At 45.2% G+C, this 16,337-nt stretch overlaps 1 protein-coding gene across 1 annotated transcript in view; it reads left to right on the forward strand.

Annotated features, from left to right (window-relative positions):
- sox5 (SRY-box transcription factor 5) overlaps window positions 1–16,337 on the forward strand; it is an 86,006-nt gene that overhangs the window by 30,401 nt on the left and 39,268 nt on the right. Inside the window, exon 4 of the mRNA XM_053414951.1 lies at window positions 11,973–12,059. Coding sequence (XP_053270926.1) covers window positions 11,973–12,059 — 87 coding nt within the window. The remainder of the gene's footprint in view (window positions 1–11,972; window positions 12,060–16,337) is intronic.

Genomic DNA, 16,337 nt, shown 5'->3' on the forward strand with positions numbered 1-16,337 from the left:
GACAGACTCATTTAATTTAGTTTTTTTTCAATATTATCCATTTATAAAATAATTGTGGAGATCAGTTTTCATGCATCCTTAACAGGGGTTCAAAAATGAACTGTGACACTTTTTAAAAGTTATTACAAATCAAATACTGAATGTATTTGCCTCGATGCATTCTTAGTTGTAACTGTGAAATCTAAACTTGCACTTTTACCCTCGTGAGGACAATTGTGATCATTGTCACACTGAACTTACTGTGGGTCAAAAGGTCACCGAGCTTCTGAAGCAAAAAATGAATTTAAAGCCAAAAAAATCCATTATTCACACAAGAATCGTCTACTTCTCTTAGATAAAGACAAAACTCAAACTCAAAACTATTTTTGCATGTCGTCACCTTGGTTTTGCTCATTAAATCATATTAGAGCTCGTCTTCAACTTAAAGTTAGACATTTGCTGTTGCGTTCCGTGAAGAAACCTTCAGTGAGGCTTGTTTATATTAGCCTGGCCTATAACTGTGTTTACTGTTTGAGGAACTCTCCATTCCTAAGGCAACACATGATTTTACCTCTCCACCTTCACCCTCCCTCCCTCCCTCCGGCTTCAGACCCTGCTCACACTCACTTGTTCCTTTCTTTCCTCCAAAACATCCATCCTGCCCCGTCTGCACTCGGCACACAAACAAATGGACACACACAAACCTATCAGGAGTTTCTTAGAGCAGTGCAAGAACTGATACCTGCTTCGTCTTAAACTTTCATCTTCTATGTGTGTGTGTGTGTGTGTGTGTGCGTCACAATTTGCTGGCACCGGCTCCCGTCCTACGCTATCCTTAAATTTAGAATCTGGATCCTTGTTGTTTTAACTTGTGAGTGAAATGATGATTAATTATGAATATTGATGACCGGCGCTGTGTAATCGGTGTGTAACAGAGCTATTTAAGGCTCCTTTTAGATGTAGGTGGAGCTTGCAAATTCCTTTCCGTCTGCATTTGTGTGTGTGTGTGTGTCTCAGATGGTGAATTGTGGGCTTCAGTGTGGTGATGCTCATTTCTTGATCCACTTTATATAGACACACATTTACAAACAAAAAGTCTGAAGGGAAACATTCCACTTTTCACCTTTTCCTTCTGGCAGATTTTTGTTCCATCTCTCTCTCTCTCTCTCTCTCTCTCTCTCTCTCTCTCTCTCTCTCTCTCTCTAATTGAACTCATGTACTCATATTTGTTTCCAGGATTCACACTAGACTGTCTTGTGATGCTTGTTCAAGGAACAGTCCACACTAAGACACTGGACACTTGTTTGTTCGGTTTGTCTGACACACCGCTACACCCAAAAGCACATGCACTCTCCCCCCCCCACACACACACACACACACAACACACACTACTAACATTGAGACCTCTGTCTAGGTCTCCCTTCCCCTGTTAAGGTCAGTTAAGTGTCTGAAAGAGCTCGACCTCTAGCCCCTTGTCTCTAACCCAACTAACCAAACCGCGTCTTGCCCCAGTTTACTGTACTGTCACGCCCTCCTCGTCCCGTTTTGTTGGTTTGTGTCATTACGCTAACAAAGTTACGGCCAAGGTTACCATAGCCCACTGAAGTCTCCGGTCTCCGCCGAGCCAAAGGTTGTTAAGACAATTAGCCCACTCAAAAAGAGTCATGGGTGTCTTGTCGGGGGAATGGAGCAGGAAGAGGGGAGGTGGTGGGGGTTTCAAAGACTCAAAGGAATGTTCGGGGAAGAAAAGACGTATTGATGCGGGCAGCCGCGTCTGCGAGGGGTCGAACAGAGACACAGTTAACTTGTCTGGATCGCGATACGAGTGATCAGATTAACAAAGGATTGATTTGATAAAAAGCAAGAAAACGAACAGAATATGTCATGACAAACAATTATTTGATCTAAATCATTTATTAGATCCTGTGCATTATTAATGTTTCCATCAGCAGTTATTATTTGTTCAGGCTCTTGCTTTATATACCAGACCAACTTTTCATCTCCAGTGGGCGACTTGTACAATGATTTAAAGCTTATTGATCCTGAATCTGTTTTTAAAGTTACCAATAAGTAGGTGTCAACATTTAAAAAAAAAAAGGGATAATTTACTCTGATTGGCTTTTACAATGATACATTAGGTGCTGCAGATAATAAATGGTGACACAGATGCAGTAACTACATAAAAAAAACTCATGTAAAGAGTTATTCTAGTAGATTAGCAAACTGGGGATGACATTATTTAACCCTGGAAAATCTGTTCAATACTGCATCTGTGTGCAGCACTTTCTCTATCACACATCACTCACACAATGAGCCTCAGCGTCTTGCCCAAGGAAACTTGCATGGAGATTGAACCACCAACCTTCTGGTTAGTGGACATGCCGCTCTACTTCCTCAGCCACAACGACCTACAAGTATAGTGCACCTTGTGACAAGCAAGCTTGGCTTCATGTGTAAATGAGTTAGAGAGCCTGTTTTTATCCATTTATACAAGATCAAGTCCAACATTAGTCCCTCACTCTCGCTGCAGTACGTTCATTGTGCAGCTCTGTTATTGTCATATATTTGCGTGGTAGTTCTGCCGCTCCTATTCGTTGGCCACAGATGGCAGAGTGATCTAAAGTTGACCTAACAGGCAGCATCAGCTGTTATTGACGAGGCAAATTTCCTCCACCAACCAAACAGTTTTTTTTATCCCCGGAAAACAATGTGATCTTTCCAGGAAAATTGTGCGGTAGGAAAAGATTTCCAGGGAGGACTTCGACGTGAGCGAATAATTGGTGCACAGTGACTATTAGGGCTCAAACAGGTCAGGCACACAAACTCTCGCAGGCGCACACACACAAACCCAAACACACACATGCTAGTCAGCAGAGCATTCCAGGGCTGTTTGGACTGTTGTTGCCATTGGTCTAATGGTTCTCACATGTCTGTCGCCCCATCTTTGAGCAGCACACAGGACAATGTGGGCTATTCTTAAGAGTCTACAACACGCTCTGTATCAAGCTGATCGACGCACAGATGGAACAAACATTCACACATAGAGAAGAGAGAGAGGCATATCAAGATTCAAACACAAACAGAGGCAGAAGTGTGTGCGTGCATGGGGTTGTGTGTGTGTGTGTACGTCTGTTTGCGCTTGTCAACAACGTCCGCGCTAACGGCAATAGGCTGGTCCCGCCTCCGCCCGTCCGACAGCGTGAGGCCACTCTTAAGCCAGGCCAGCTGTCAATCAAACAGCCGACACAGGGCCAAAACTGTAATAGCATCAGAAATAACAGTCTTTACCCATCAGTCTCACATGCGCAAATGTACACGCACAAACACTCCAGCGCAGGGGAGGTTCAAGCCACAGCTCAGCCCTGTTTGAAAAGGCTTCCAACATGCAAAGCAGCATTAGTGTGTCAGGAGTGTCTTGCTGTTCTGTCTGTCTCTCTGTCATTGCTTTGACAGGCAGACCGAAAAATGTCAAGACTCACAAGAGGGAACGCAGCACTTGGTTTGTGTGTGTATGTGTGTGAACTTGTGTGCTTGCACTCTGTGTCTGCCTCTCTCACTCGTAGTTAATGCGTGGGTCACTTCTCCTCCTATACACGGCAGGCCCAATACACAATGCCTTCTTTTGTTGTCACGTTAAAGTGATGCAATAAAGCTGTGCAGTGACAAGGACGGCCCAGGGCCCGCCGCAGCGACAGAGACGTTGAGTGCGTGTGTGTGTGTGTGTGTGTGTTTACGCGTGTGTGTGTGTGTGTGTGTGAGAAGACAAGAGCGTTGAAGAGGGGTTATTGCCACGAGACAGATTGCAAGTGTCATTTTCCATTACAGCAGCCTGAGCCACTGTGTACGACACACACACACACACACACACACACACACACACACACACAGATGTGCACAGATACACACTCATACACATGCCGTGGCCTACTTTAACAGGATGCTTTTGACAGGGAGAGATGTGCGTGCATTAAGAGAGTGCCGGACCCGACTATTTAACCCTCTCTGCACCCTAATGCCAGGAGAAAGCAGCATCTGCACATACTCGCACCTTTTTCGTATTGTCTGTTAATTCACAGACTATCCATATTGATTTGGTTGTCCCACGAAACTTAAGATTTCAAGAATCAAGTTGTTGCTGAAATCCTTTTAGCTATCGATTTCCATCGTTCAGTTGAAAGATTACATCACGGACTGAGAGAAACCCGTTGGCCTCTCGGGCTTCTGACGCAGCCTCAGAACACATCGGGCCGTTTAAAAAAAGGGGCGTTGCATTGAGTAGTTGATTTTTTTCTTATTATTTTTGTTTAGTTTCCAGTCAGGAAAAGTAATGTGTTCACCTGGCGGCGTTTCAAAGGAAAACATTAAATACACTGAGTGGGAATACAGTGACCACATTGAGTCTTAAATACAGCATTAGCCATTGTTGCATGTGAGTCTCTATTATCTATTCAAATGTCTCTCGTGAGGCTCTGTTTGTTAACCAGGCAATTAGCGGGCAGTATTTGGTGGTTATCAGTACCACAGTTGACACTTGGTCTCTTCAGCGTGTAAAGCATGAGGCTGTAAAATGAAAATGGGATCTGTGCTCGGTCCCATAGCTTGTCCCTAATAAGGTGCGGTGGCAGCGGCTATCAGGGGCCGAGCTGAATTAGTCCGCAGCGGATTCAAATGTCTAGATGCTATCAAACACCATTTAATGATAATGGAGGTCACAGAGGCAATTGGGAAAATGGTTTGTGAATGTGTGTGTGTGTGTGTGTGTGAAAGGACCGTTTCTCTGGTATCCTGCAAAAAAACAGAGCATTAAGATAGCATCGCTAATTTCTCCAGCTCGGCACAAAAACAACATGCAGAGGAGAAAATAGAGAAAAAAACACACATACACAAACACACACACACACACACAGAGAAAAAAAAACACACGAGCAAAATGAAACAACAAGGAAAGTTTTTCGGCGACTTTCTCGAATGTCGCTCCAGATTTTGCCCTTCATCGTTCTTTCACAATGTCGCGCCCTCTCCGCTGCTATTTCTGACTGCCAGTGTGTGGATCTGGCTCGCTGAGATTTCATGCCAGTGTAAAAATTGGCTGAGGGTTTGGTTCAAATCAAATTGGACATAAGCACCCACAACACCATCTGTTAGGGAAAGGCAGTGGAGTGAAGGGCAGAACTCTGTATTCAGATAAATGGATTTCCAATTTATTAAATTGTTGACTGACACCCTTGTAAATTTTCACTTTACACGCCGCGGCCTATTCTTAGAGCATCATGTCTAATGGAAACATGTTGCCATAGTATACATCCATTCCATTCCTAATATTAGAATGAAAAAAAAGATTCAGCTACATCTGTTGTTTTGTGAGTTAAATTCTACCTTTTTATAGTTTTGCACACCAGAAGAAAAAAACTAATTTGTCCCTCTTTATAGTTTTTTTCAAAAAAAAATTGTTCTGATACTGTCTGGCTTTAAATAGACACAAATAAAACCCTCTCCCTGGTTGGTCTTCAGGTGTTTTGGCAAGTGATGTTGTGTGTGCGTTTTTCTGTTAACAGCTGTGTCGCCCTGAAATGTGTTTAGAGACGCGTCTGTGATTGTCACAATACTTTGGGGGGGACCATATGTCCCCCGTCGCCTCACCCGAAAAACTTTAACTTTACTTTGCAAGGTGAATATCACACACATAGAACTCTCAGTAGTGGATGTCATGTCGCTCAGAGAGAGAGAGAGTTTGTGTGTAAGTGTGTGTGTGTGTATGTGTGTGTGCTGGTGTCCCCTTAGCCTGCCTACTGGTCTGGATGTTTATTAATAACTAAACTTGGAGCAGCTTCTGAATGACAAGTCACTACGGACGGCGAGAGCAACCAGGGACTGACAGGCACACACTCACACACACAGTGTTTCTATCTGCTGCGATCCCCTGCTTCAGTGGGAGACGGGGAGCCCTGGGAGGAGGGGGTTAGAAAGTAAGGAGGAGACGAAGGATGAGGAGGAGGAGAGGGATTTTAGTGTTTACACAGAGGCCCAGCCACAGCAGCAACTGTTGCCAAGCACTGTTCTCCCCAACAACAAGCCAGTAATTGGTACTTTCAGCAGCTAACCTTGTGGAGGTGCTGGTGCGAGGTGGGCTTGGACAAAAAGCTTTTTGATACATCTCCCTCTCTATTGCTGTCTCTCTTTCAATCCGCCATATATGGCCCATGTGTTATTTATTTCCCGTAATCTTGGCACGGGCCTCCTTCGCTTTGGAAATGATTGGCCTGCCTTTAGAAGGAATTGATGAAAATGTGTCCAGACACATGGCCCAGCTCAACCAGACATGAATTGATCATCAAAATATCAACATCATCATTTCGTAATGGAGTTGTGTTGGCTCCGTCAGCGTGGAGGGAGTAGCCGGGCTGTAAAAAAGCAAAAGCTGTGGTATCAAGAGTGTGTAAATAAGTGAGGAGTTGTTTTTTTTCCCTCCATATTCTGCTTTTATGAAGTTTCTTTGAACATCTCCATAATGGAGAAGATCCAGTCTGTTAAAAGTTGTAACATTTGACTACTGAAAGACTACAGTTATCTCAAATTATTGAAATAGTAATGGTGCTTCCAGGCCTTGTTTTTTTCTTAGAGAGACAACTTGTTAGTTTTAAACCACAGCCCTACTCTTTGAATACTGCTGTAGTAGGTGTTCAGAAGGTGTTGCAAATCTATAGCATACTTTAGTGCAGCTTGGATCTATGTTTAACCCAAATGAAGACGTAAAGGTTGGATTAGGGCAGAATAATAATACGATTTTGCTTGATTTGCCTTATAAAAATATTTAAAAAAGATTCTGTGCAGCTTGCCATGTTGGGTCAAGGGTCTGCTCTCACTTCCTAAATCGAGTCTTAAGTGTCTTATTTTATGTCTCGAAAAAATTTGAGGTATATTCCTAAATTGAATTGGGGTGCCAGATTATTATTGCACTTTTATCTCTATTAACATAATTATTATTATTATTATTACCATTATTATGTAAGTAATTCTGTCTGTATTTAAACCATGGTGCAGCATGTTGTACTTTGTGATAAAATGCATGCTCTCAAAATAGAGTTAATTATTATTACTATTAAAGTTAATCTAAATAATGATGAGTGATCCTGGTCTGTCGTACTTTAAAGGGCAAATTAACTGAAGTTAACCTGGTTCAGGTGTTTGCATGTCAGGTGCTGTGCTTCACCTTATCTGGTTTAAATGTAATATTTGGGTCACGTGTAAACATACTCCTTCTGTCTCTGCCATGGCCGCCAGCTATTCTCGCCGCACGTCTCCGCTCCTCACTCTCTCCCTCCCTCCGTTACTCCTTCCCTCCATCTCAATACTTCAGTGTTCAGGGTGGCAAGTCTTAGACAAACGCCACCAGTGCTTGTATAATTGCTTATTCAATGCTGACCCCTTCTCAGTTTTGGGGGGAGGGTGGTTGATGAGGAGCAGGAGGGGGAGGAGAATGGAGAAGGAAGGGGTCGGGGGGGAGTAGCTGGAGCCTCCCCACGGCTGCCAAGGCCCAAGTCAATGTGGAGTCTGTTTTTGGGCCGGCCATGGGTCCCAAGCCAGGGCGCTTTCCTGTGGGCCCACCTCCTCCTCCTCCTCCTCATCTTCACTCTCCTCCTTCATCCTCCACCCTCCTCTGAGCCCGGCTGGGCCTGGCGCTGGCACAGAGGTCCCTTTGTTGTGTACCCGAGAGCCTGGGCTCTCTTTCTCTCTCTCTCTCTCTCTCTCTCTTTCTTTTCCTCCCCTAATTCTCTCTCTTTCTCTCCCTCCCTTTCTTTCTCTCTTTTTCCACACACCCACCACCTCCCCCTCACCATCCTCTCCCTCCCGTCTCCTCTAAAGGTCTCCAGGCTTCACAAATATGAGATAATAGGAAAAATAGAGCTGGCTGCTTGTGGTGACTCAGGGCAAAACGTCTGAGTGAAAAGTAGAGAGTGAGTGAGAGAGAGAGAGAGAGAGAGAGAGAAAGAGAGAGAGGGTATTGTTCGTGAAGTCGGTCTGAGCGAGCTGGACTGAAGTTGAGTCTCCTCCCATCTCTCTCTCTCTCCCTCTCTCTTTCGCTCTTTCCTTCTCTCTCCAGCAGCTTCTGAACCAAAAGCTCGCTGTGGATCCAAAAGCCGGATGGGGGCTCGCTCTAACACACACACACTCGCACACTCGCACACACACACACACACACACACACACACACACACACACACACACACACACACACACACACACACACACACACACACTCGCACACGCTGTTTTCACTCTCTGTCTCTCTGCCTCTCTCGGCAGGTGGACGGGGTTGTTTTGGCTCGGCTGCAGGGCACCAGCTTGACTCCGTTTGAGCCAATGAGCCAAAATAATAGCCGACAATTCCAGAGTTATTGTCAGCGTTTTCCCCCCTCTGCTTTTCCCAGAATCCCTCTGAGCCGTGCGGGATCAGAAATCGGAACATCGCCCTCAGATTAATTAATTATGGCGCTTTCGCATGAAAGTCACCAGCGGGTTTCGCAGTCATATACCGTGTGGTCGAAACATCAACAGACAGATTTTCATGTTAATGCCCTCCGACCGGTCCAGGCCCAAAGTTCCCAAAGATGCCTGGGTTTTCATATTTATATCTAAGTCTGTGGAACTGAACAAATCCACTTTCTTTCTCTCCATCTTCTTTTAACTTCCCTCACCCCTTTATTCATGTCAAGTGGGAGGAGGGTAATGTCCCTCGCCCTTGCCTCCCAACACCCCACCCTGCAAATATGCGGCCCACACCCCTGCGTGGGTACCAGACTCAACCCGCTTACCTCAAAATGCTAACACACACACACACAGACGTATAGTACATGCGTGCACACACACACACACACACACACACACACATTCAGTATCCCATACGTCACAAGAACAGGGAGTAGCCTCTCGGATATTCATGGAAAGTGTTGTGCTGTCCTCCTTTATTATGTGATTCTTGGCCCTAATTAGCAATAGTAGACGCTCGCCGTGTTTCCATCCAACTGTCAAGCGAATCTTGTGAAAACCCCATGAAAAGTTGCAGAACATAAAATGTGAATCATGTGCATTTCCATCCCCTGAAACAAATAAATCCGTGAATGTGAGAGACGTGGAAAGAGTCGTTTAAGAATTGTTTTTCGAATCCGGGGAGTTGTGATCATTGTTCAGTTCATATTCTAACTTAAAGACAAAGACGACCAGTTTGAGAAATGAACGCGAGGGATAGGTCCCAGTTACAGGATGTCCAAACACACCTTTTGACTCATGGACAAATTGGGAGGATCTTAATGTGTTTACACAATCACATTTTGGCAACTTCTCTTTCTTATGGGGTCTAAAATCAAATCCCCATTATGTAAATCATAACATTTTAAGGTGAAGAGCTGTTTCAAGGTTAGGTTAAGGTTTAGGTTAAGGATAGGGTTAGAAAAGTAGTAAGCCTGGTTAAGGTTAGAGTGACAGTGGGGGTTCATTTCACATTGAGATCTCATCGATTTTTACTCTCCTCTCTTCTCCTTCTCTACCTACCACTCCACTTGCCCATTTCCTCCCATTTCTCCGTCCGCCACACAATGAAAGAGCCTCCTGGCTTTTATTAATAGTTAAAGTGGCCCTGGTCTGTCACTGGGGACAATGGCTGCAGCCCTGTTAATAAATAAAAATAATAACTAGTAGATGGAGAGAGAGAGTGCATTGGAAAGAGAACAGGCGACACTGCCATTTGTTGTTCCCTCTCACTTGTCAAAGCTCTTTGGCTTAAAAGCCTCGGTCATTGTTAAGGGAGAGGGAGATGGGGGGAGAGATGAGAGTGAGAGACATAGAGGAAGAGAGGGCGAGAGGAAGTGCCCGAGCCTAATAGCACCTGTTGGGGTGATGGTGAGACAGCTGTCACAGGCGGGGGGGAGCACAGGAGCGCACTCATCTTCTACGAGTGTTTCCTTCCCTCCGCCCTGTTTTTGCAACCGCTTCTCGTTCTATCTTAACTCTACTCGTCCTCCTCCTACCTTCATCCCCATCATCCGCTAACCTATTCCCTGAAGGCTTTGACAGGGACGCGGCGCGGAAACTCTGTTTGCTGACTTACTGGGTGAGTGGCAGCGTCAAAACCGCAAGGACAGACCAGTCAGAGCGCAAGGATGGAGGGAAGAGAAATAGAAGGAGTGAGAGATGGAGTGGCAGCAAGTTCACTATTCAGTATTGATCTTTGGCTTAGTGTGTGCGTGTGTTTGCAATTGTGCGCTCATTGTAATCAACAGAGCGTGATGCTCTTGTCTCAAAGCCAGAGGTAAGGACCTGATTCAGGCCTCTAGGGAGTCTGCAGGCACACACACACACACACACACACACACACACACACACACACTGAGGTATAAGTAGGACAAGCTGCTGTACTTCACGTGTGCCGGAGCAGGCCTTGTACATCTCGATTCTCTTTCCAACACCTCCTTGTTTGTTTGGGATCATGTGACATTTCAAATCCCCAAAATCTCCAGGTAGTTTATCCTCCTCATTTCTCCACATTCTCTCCATCACAGATGGGAAAAGATGGAGAAATAGAGTTTGGGGAGAAGCACAGGTTTTTGTGTTGCATAACGGGTAAAAGTACCTCAATTTGTTGTATTTCACTTTGAGGAGAAAGAGCACTAAGATCTTCAAGTCAATACACCGAACATGTCCCTCTCTGTGGAGAGCATTAGTGTTTGTGTCAAAACAGGTGTGTGTGTGTGTGTGTAAGAGAACTGTCTAATACCACCGAGATTAACACTTTTTTCTTAAATCAGTCTTGTCGTTTTGGGGGGGAAAACTTGTATCCAGGAACAAACAAACTTTTCAACTGTTTTCCACATTTGAGTGTGTGTGTGTTTGTGTGTTGTTTGCATATATGCAGCTACATATATGAGTGCATTCAACTGTATCTGTTGTTTATGTGTGTTTTGCAGGTATTTATGCATTCACGTGTGTGTGTGTGTTTGCGTTGGTTAATCACCCCTCTCAGAGTGTAAAACCTCTTTCCTTAGCAAGGACTCGTATCCCTAGTGCAGATGGTTCCCAGAAAATAGAATACACACACTCTCACTCTCTCTCTCTCTTACTCTCACACACCTTTTAGTCGTCCTCATCACTTCCCTTTGTTCATGTCAAAGATGGACAACCTGGTAAACAGGCTAATGGCGGTATTCATGTGTACATGCATGTTTGTGTGCGTTTAGATACTTTGATAGAGTATGTGCACACATCAAGCATTGAATCTCCATGTGTGTGCCCTCATGTGTGGCAATCCCCTTTACCCCCACTGTGTGTATGTGTGTGTGTGTGTGTGCGTGTGCGTGCGAGTATCCATGTGTGAGTGTGGCCATAGTTAGGATTGTAATTAGTGATTCTCCGGGTGTGTGTGTGTGTTAGGGTCTGTGGAGTGTGTATTGAAAACAAAGCACTAGCTGATAATGTGTCCATTGTGGCGGGTGCATTAAGGCCCTCTTTGTCTCAGGACCCACAGGGCTAATGATTCTCTAGCAGCAGGTGAGAGGGGAGAAAAAGCCTCTCGCTCTTTCTCTACTTCTTTCTCCTCCACTTGTCTCTCTCTTTATCTTGCTTCGCCTCTCTCTCTCTCTCTCTCTCTCTCTCTCTCTCTCTCTCTCTCTCTCTCTTCACTTGTTTTTGCTCTTCAGATTTCCTCTCTTTTTTTCGATTATCAGCTCCTCTCTTTCCACCTCTCTCTCTCTCCTGCTGATGCAACCATTAGGCTGAGCTGCCGCTGCCTTTATTACAGCAAATGGACTTTAAATGAGCTTTATTGTCATGTTGGCCAGCCAACTGAATCCCTCTCCCTCTCTCTCCCTCTCTCCCTCTCTTTCTCTCTCTTTCTCTCTTTCTCTCTCTTTTTTTCTCTCTCTCTCTCTCTCTCTCTCTCTCTCTCACTCTCTCTCTCTCCCTCTCTCTATCCTCTGCCTCCCCCCTCCTCACCTAAACAGAGGCCCCCAGCATTGAGAGGCTGTTGTCGAAGGACTGGAAGGATAAACTTTTGGCCATGGGCTCAGGGCACATTGGAGAAATTAAAGGTATGGTACAAACTAAGTAATGACACCACTAAACTAAAGGGAGCTACACTTAACTGTTGATTGAAGACATGGCTGATGTCCATTAATGAAAACTGTCCATAAATCTATTTTGAAATTATTAAGAGAGTTATTTTGTCACCTTTACTTCACTATATCTGTAAAAACGTAAACAAATACGTTTGATTCTACTGCTACATTTTTTTCTATTTATTTACACATTTACTTAAGCAAAATGCTGGAGTACTTCCTCAACTCCTGAAAACACGTATATAACTGAAAAAAAGAATAAATGCCTCGGTCATACGCGCAGTGAGTACAGCAAAGCCTGTAAGTAAAGTGAAAGGTATCCGAGGAAAATCTAGTTAAATAGAAATAAACAGATATGGACTGATTCCAGTTGAGCTGGAGTCAAATGAACCGAGCTGCCCTGATCTGAACCAGTCTTTGTCTGGTGAGTTTAACCAACAGGTCAGAAAGTCAGAGTCCGCTCAGCTTGTTCATCAGCTCTGTGTTAATCTCAGTGTTAATCACCCATTTTATCCACACCAGCCGCTCTTAACGTCTGAGAGCGAGGTAGACAGAACGGAGCAGAGCGCAGGAAAGAAGAGGGGAGCGAGAGAGCTGCTGCGCTGTGAGCGTGCAAGAGCGAGAATCAGCCAGAGAGGGAAAGAGGGGAAAAGATGTGAGAGAGGCGGAGAAAAGGAGAAAAGGAGAGGGAGAGAGAGGTGGAAAGGACTGGCTGTTATTCCCTGTAACTCCGGGGCAAAGCTGTCGTTCTACTCTCGTAATTGAGCTTCATTAGGAAGCAAAGCAATATGTAATCAAAGAAGCTTGCGGAGCGGCGTCGCTGTCGAGAGGGGGGCTCCATTGATCAAACCCCCTTTTCCCAGCTCCCCGTCGCGTTGACATTTCTATGTAGGGGCGTCCCGCTTGGCGCGCCACACACCAACAGCTGGGGAGCAATATCAGGAGCATGTATGAGAGTATCACTGTGTGTGACTATGCGTGTGTGTGTGTGTTTGCGCGCAGTTTAAGTGTGTATGTCTTAAGAGTGCTTACATAATAATGTGTGTCGGTGAGTGAAAACGGTTATTGGCTATTATTATGGGAGAAGATGGAAATATGTGGAAAGTGCGCATACACCGGTTTGTTTCAAGTGTGTGCGTGCACTTGTGTGTGTGTGTGTCAGTGCATCCCTTAACCCCTCTTACCCTCAATCCATTTCCATTGAAGAGCTTTCAGTGTGGAGCAGTGATTTTGAGCCACCACCCCCCGCTCCGTTAGCCTCCAGTAAAAGGCCCCATGCAGCTCCCATAGCAAATCTCACTCATTTAAACATAAGTCACTTACATGGAGCCTGTTATAATGATACTTACTTAACTCTGTAACATTTATAACACAATTACCCTCTGTAGAACTTGTAGAAAAGACGACTGCTAACTTGTCCAGCTCTTTTTTTACCACAAGTGAAACTACTTAGAACAGTGTTTTCCTGTTCCCTCTCAGTTGTTCTTACAATACATTAAATATGATCCTTGCAAAATCCTTAGAAATAACCCAATTCAAGGGGATACAGCAGTATTCCCAACAGTCGTGGACAGAAAAGTATAATATTAACAAATAAGGCTGAGTATCATGCTCAGTAAAAATATTAAGGCGAGATGCAATAAACAGCTAGTAATTCAGAAATCCAATTAGCGTTTGATTATTACACAAAGATTATCTGTCAAGTCAACAGTGGTGTAAACCTGCAGTTAGTTCTTCTAGGAGTAATTATGCTAAGACAAAAATATTCCCAGGACATGCATCCGATTCTGTTATTTCTACAGTACGAAACTCGGGCTACAAATCATGTCGCCAGTCCTGTCGCCACACAAGCCATGTACTGGGAAAATCAGGTTACCGCAAACCATGTTGTATGTGCTTTAATCAAACTTAAATTTGATCAGGTTAAAAAATCTACTCAATTTGATTATTTACAGTAATATGGTTATCGTGCTCATGTAAATGTACTTCAATATACTTCCAGACTGTTTTCCTCCGTCCACATTCTTGTACCGATTCTCAGTCTCCACCTCCCCTCCCTCTTCTTCTCCTAACTCCGTTATCATCCCTACACCATCTTCTCCTCTTCACCTCTCATTGCCGTCTTATCCTTTCCCTCTGCTCTGCTCCTTCTCTCCCTCCTCAGCCTTCTCATCCCCACACCTCCCTCCTTACCGTGGGGGAGTTATCAGCCGGGGTCATTAATTAGCGGCGCGAACGCGGTGACAAGTATTACATTGTTACAAATTGGTTAATTACGCCGTAGTGCGAGTTATGTGTGTACTGAGATGGAACAGCAGAGTGGGGTTGGTGCTGGTCCGGCAGGTTTGTAGGGAAGCACAGGCCGCGGCAATCTGCCTAAGGAGGAATGTGTGTGAACCGATGGAGGAAACCAGTTATCGATCCACCTTCCCGCCTCGCAGCAGCTGAGGAAACAGCAGGCCGACGCGAGGTTGATTTATGGGGCTGAACCAGGGAAAATGTGAATGGGTGAGACAGAAGCAGCGCGCAGCTTCACAAGTTCTCTCAAAGCTTCGTCTCAGTTAGGAAACGTGTTGTTTTCCTGGATTCTCCTTCGTCTTCTGCAAATAGCCGGGTTTACTGATGAAAGATCCACAGCTGAGAGGGGGATTGAGAACAGCTTGTATGAAAAAAAAAAGAATAGACTGTCTGTCTTCTCTTTCGCACCTTACTTCTCAGAATGTCCCTCCACCTCGACACACACACACACACACACACACACACACACACACACACACACAGAAGTACCTAATTTTACTGTGTTTGCATTTGTGTATGTGCACGGATGTGTGTGTGTGCACATGCAAAGGGGGGGGCTTAACCCAATACAAACGCTCCAGCAAGAAAGACCCCTTTGATCCATCATTTCACCTTTGCAACACCCCCACCCCAACCACCACCACCCTTCGTCTTCTCCCTCTTGCCCCCTTCCTCCCCCACCCCCATTTTGAACAGGGTAACGTTTTTAACACAAGGCTCTTTCTTGTCTTGGTCAGCTTCAGCTACACACACACACACACACACACACACTCTTTCTGGCTCTACAAAGGTGGGTCTGTGAGTTAGGACAGCGGCGTGTTTATTTTTCCAGCGGCCAGCGCTCCCGACAGTTGCCTTTATTGTTCATTGTTGGCGGATGGATGGAGTGTGGGGGGGGGGGGGGGGGGGTGTCGGTGGGCAGCTGAGGGGGGGTGAGGTGAGGTGGCAGTGGCTACTAACAGGGAGGACAAATGGATGGCTCTCACCTTCCCCGCATGGTCAAAGGGCAGGTCAGCCGCCTTCGCTCCCTCCGTCCCCTCGTCCGACTCACCCCTTTCATCTCCCCTCTCGTGTTTTATCCTTTCTCTCCTTTCCTTCCCCCGTCTCTTTCTCCCTCTTTCTCCCTCTTTCTCCCTTCCTCATCTGGTTTGACTGGCCCAGGAATGTGGCCCTGTTAAAGGTAGCAGCTGAAGAACAATGGAGGATTGTGCTACTCCACACATGCGCGTACCCACATTCGCACACGCACACACACACACACACACACACACACACACACACACACGCACAACAAAGTCATGTAGGCCAACATCGGTACATATGACCAGACATGTGCGCACACACTCGTGCTGATTGTGCCTCAGTGTGCCTCTCTCTAACTACATCCTGTTGAATGATTTAGGCCTTGTGTGGAAGCGTGTGTGTGTGTGTGTGTGTTTGTAATGGAGCTGGTATGTCAGGATCTAAGGAGTCAAAGGTCAGGCCATGCTAAATGTGAGCAGGAGGTTGGCTGACTGCAGGGTAAACACAGACCAGACACTCTCCTTCTCTCTTTTGCTCTATTTCCCCCCTCTGTCTTTCACACACACACACACTCACACTCACACTCACACTCTCACACACACACACACAAATGCAGTATATTAAAAGACGAATCCCTGAATTTACAGAATATTTACCACCAAATAAAAAAAAATCTGATATTTCCTCAAGTTTTAGCCCAAATTATATAAATTTTAAACCTGGCTGAATAAATCTGTCTCCGGTTTTATATTTGTTTTGCCACCAGATTTTGCCTGTTTACAAATGTTTCAGTGCCAGATTTATTCTGTATTTCAATGACTGCAGTAACGGATGTGGTCTCGGTGATCACTGCTGTGCCCAGGGAAAGGAGTCAACATCTGGTTTTACAACTCAGCATGCAGCACATATGCCCACCTTCCGCTGATGTGC

Source organism: Pleuronectes platessa, chromosome 22 (assembly GCF_947347685.1).
Source record: "Pleuronectes platessa chromosome 22, fPlePla1.1, whole genome shotgun sequence".
NCBI classification, from domain to species: Eukaryota; Metazoa; Chordata; class Actinopteri; order Pleuronectiformes; family Pleuronectidae; genus Pleuronectes; species Pleuronectes platessa.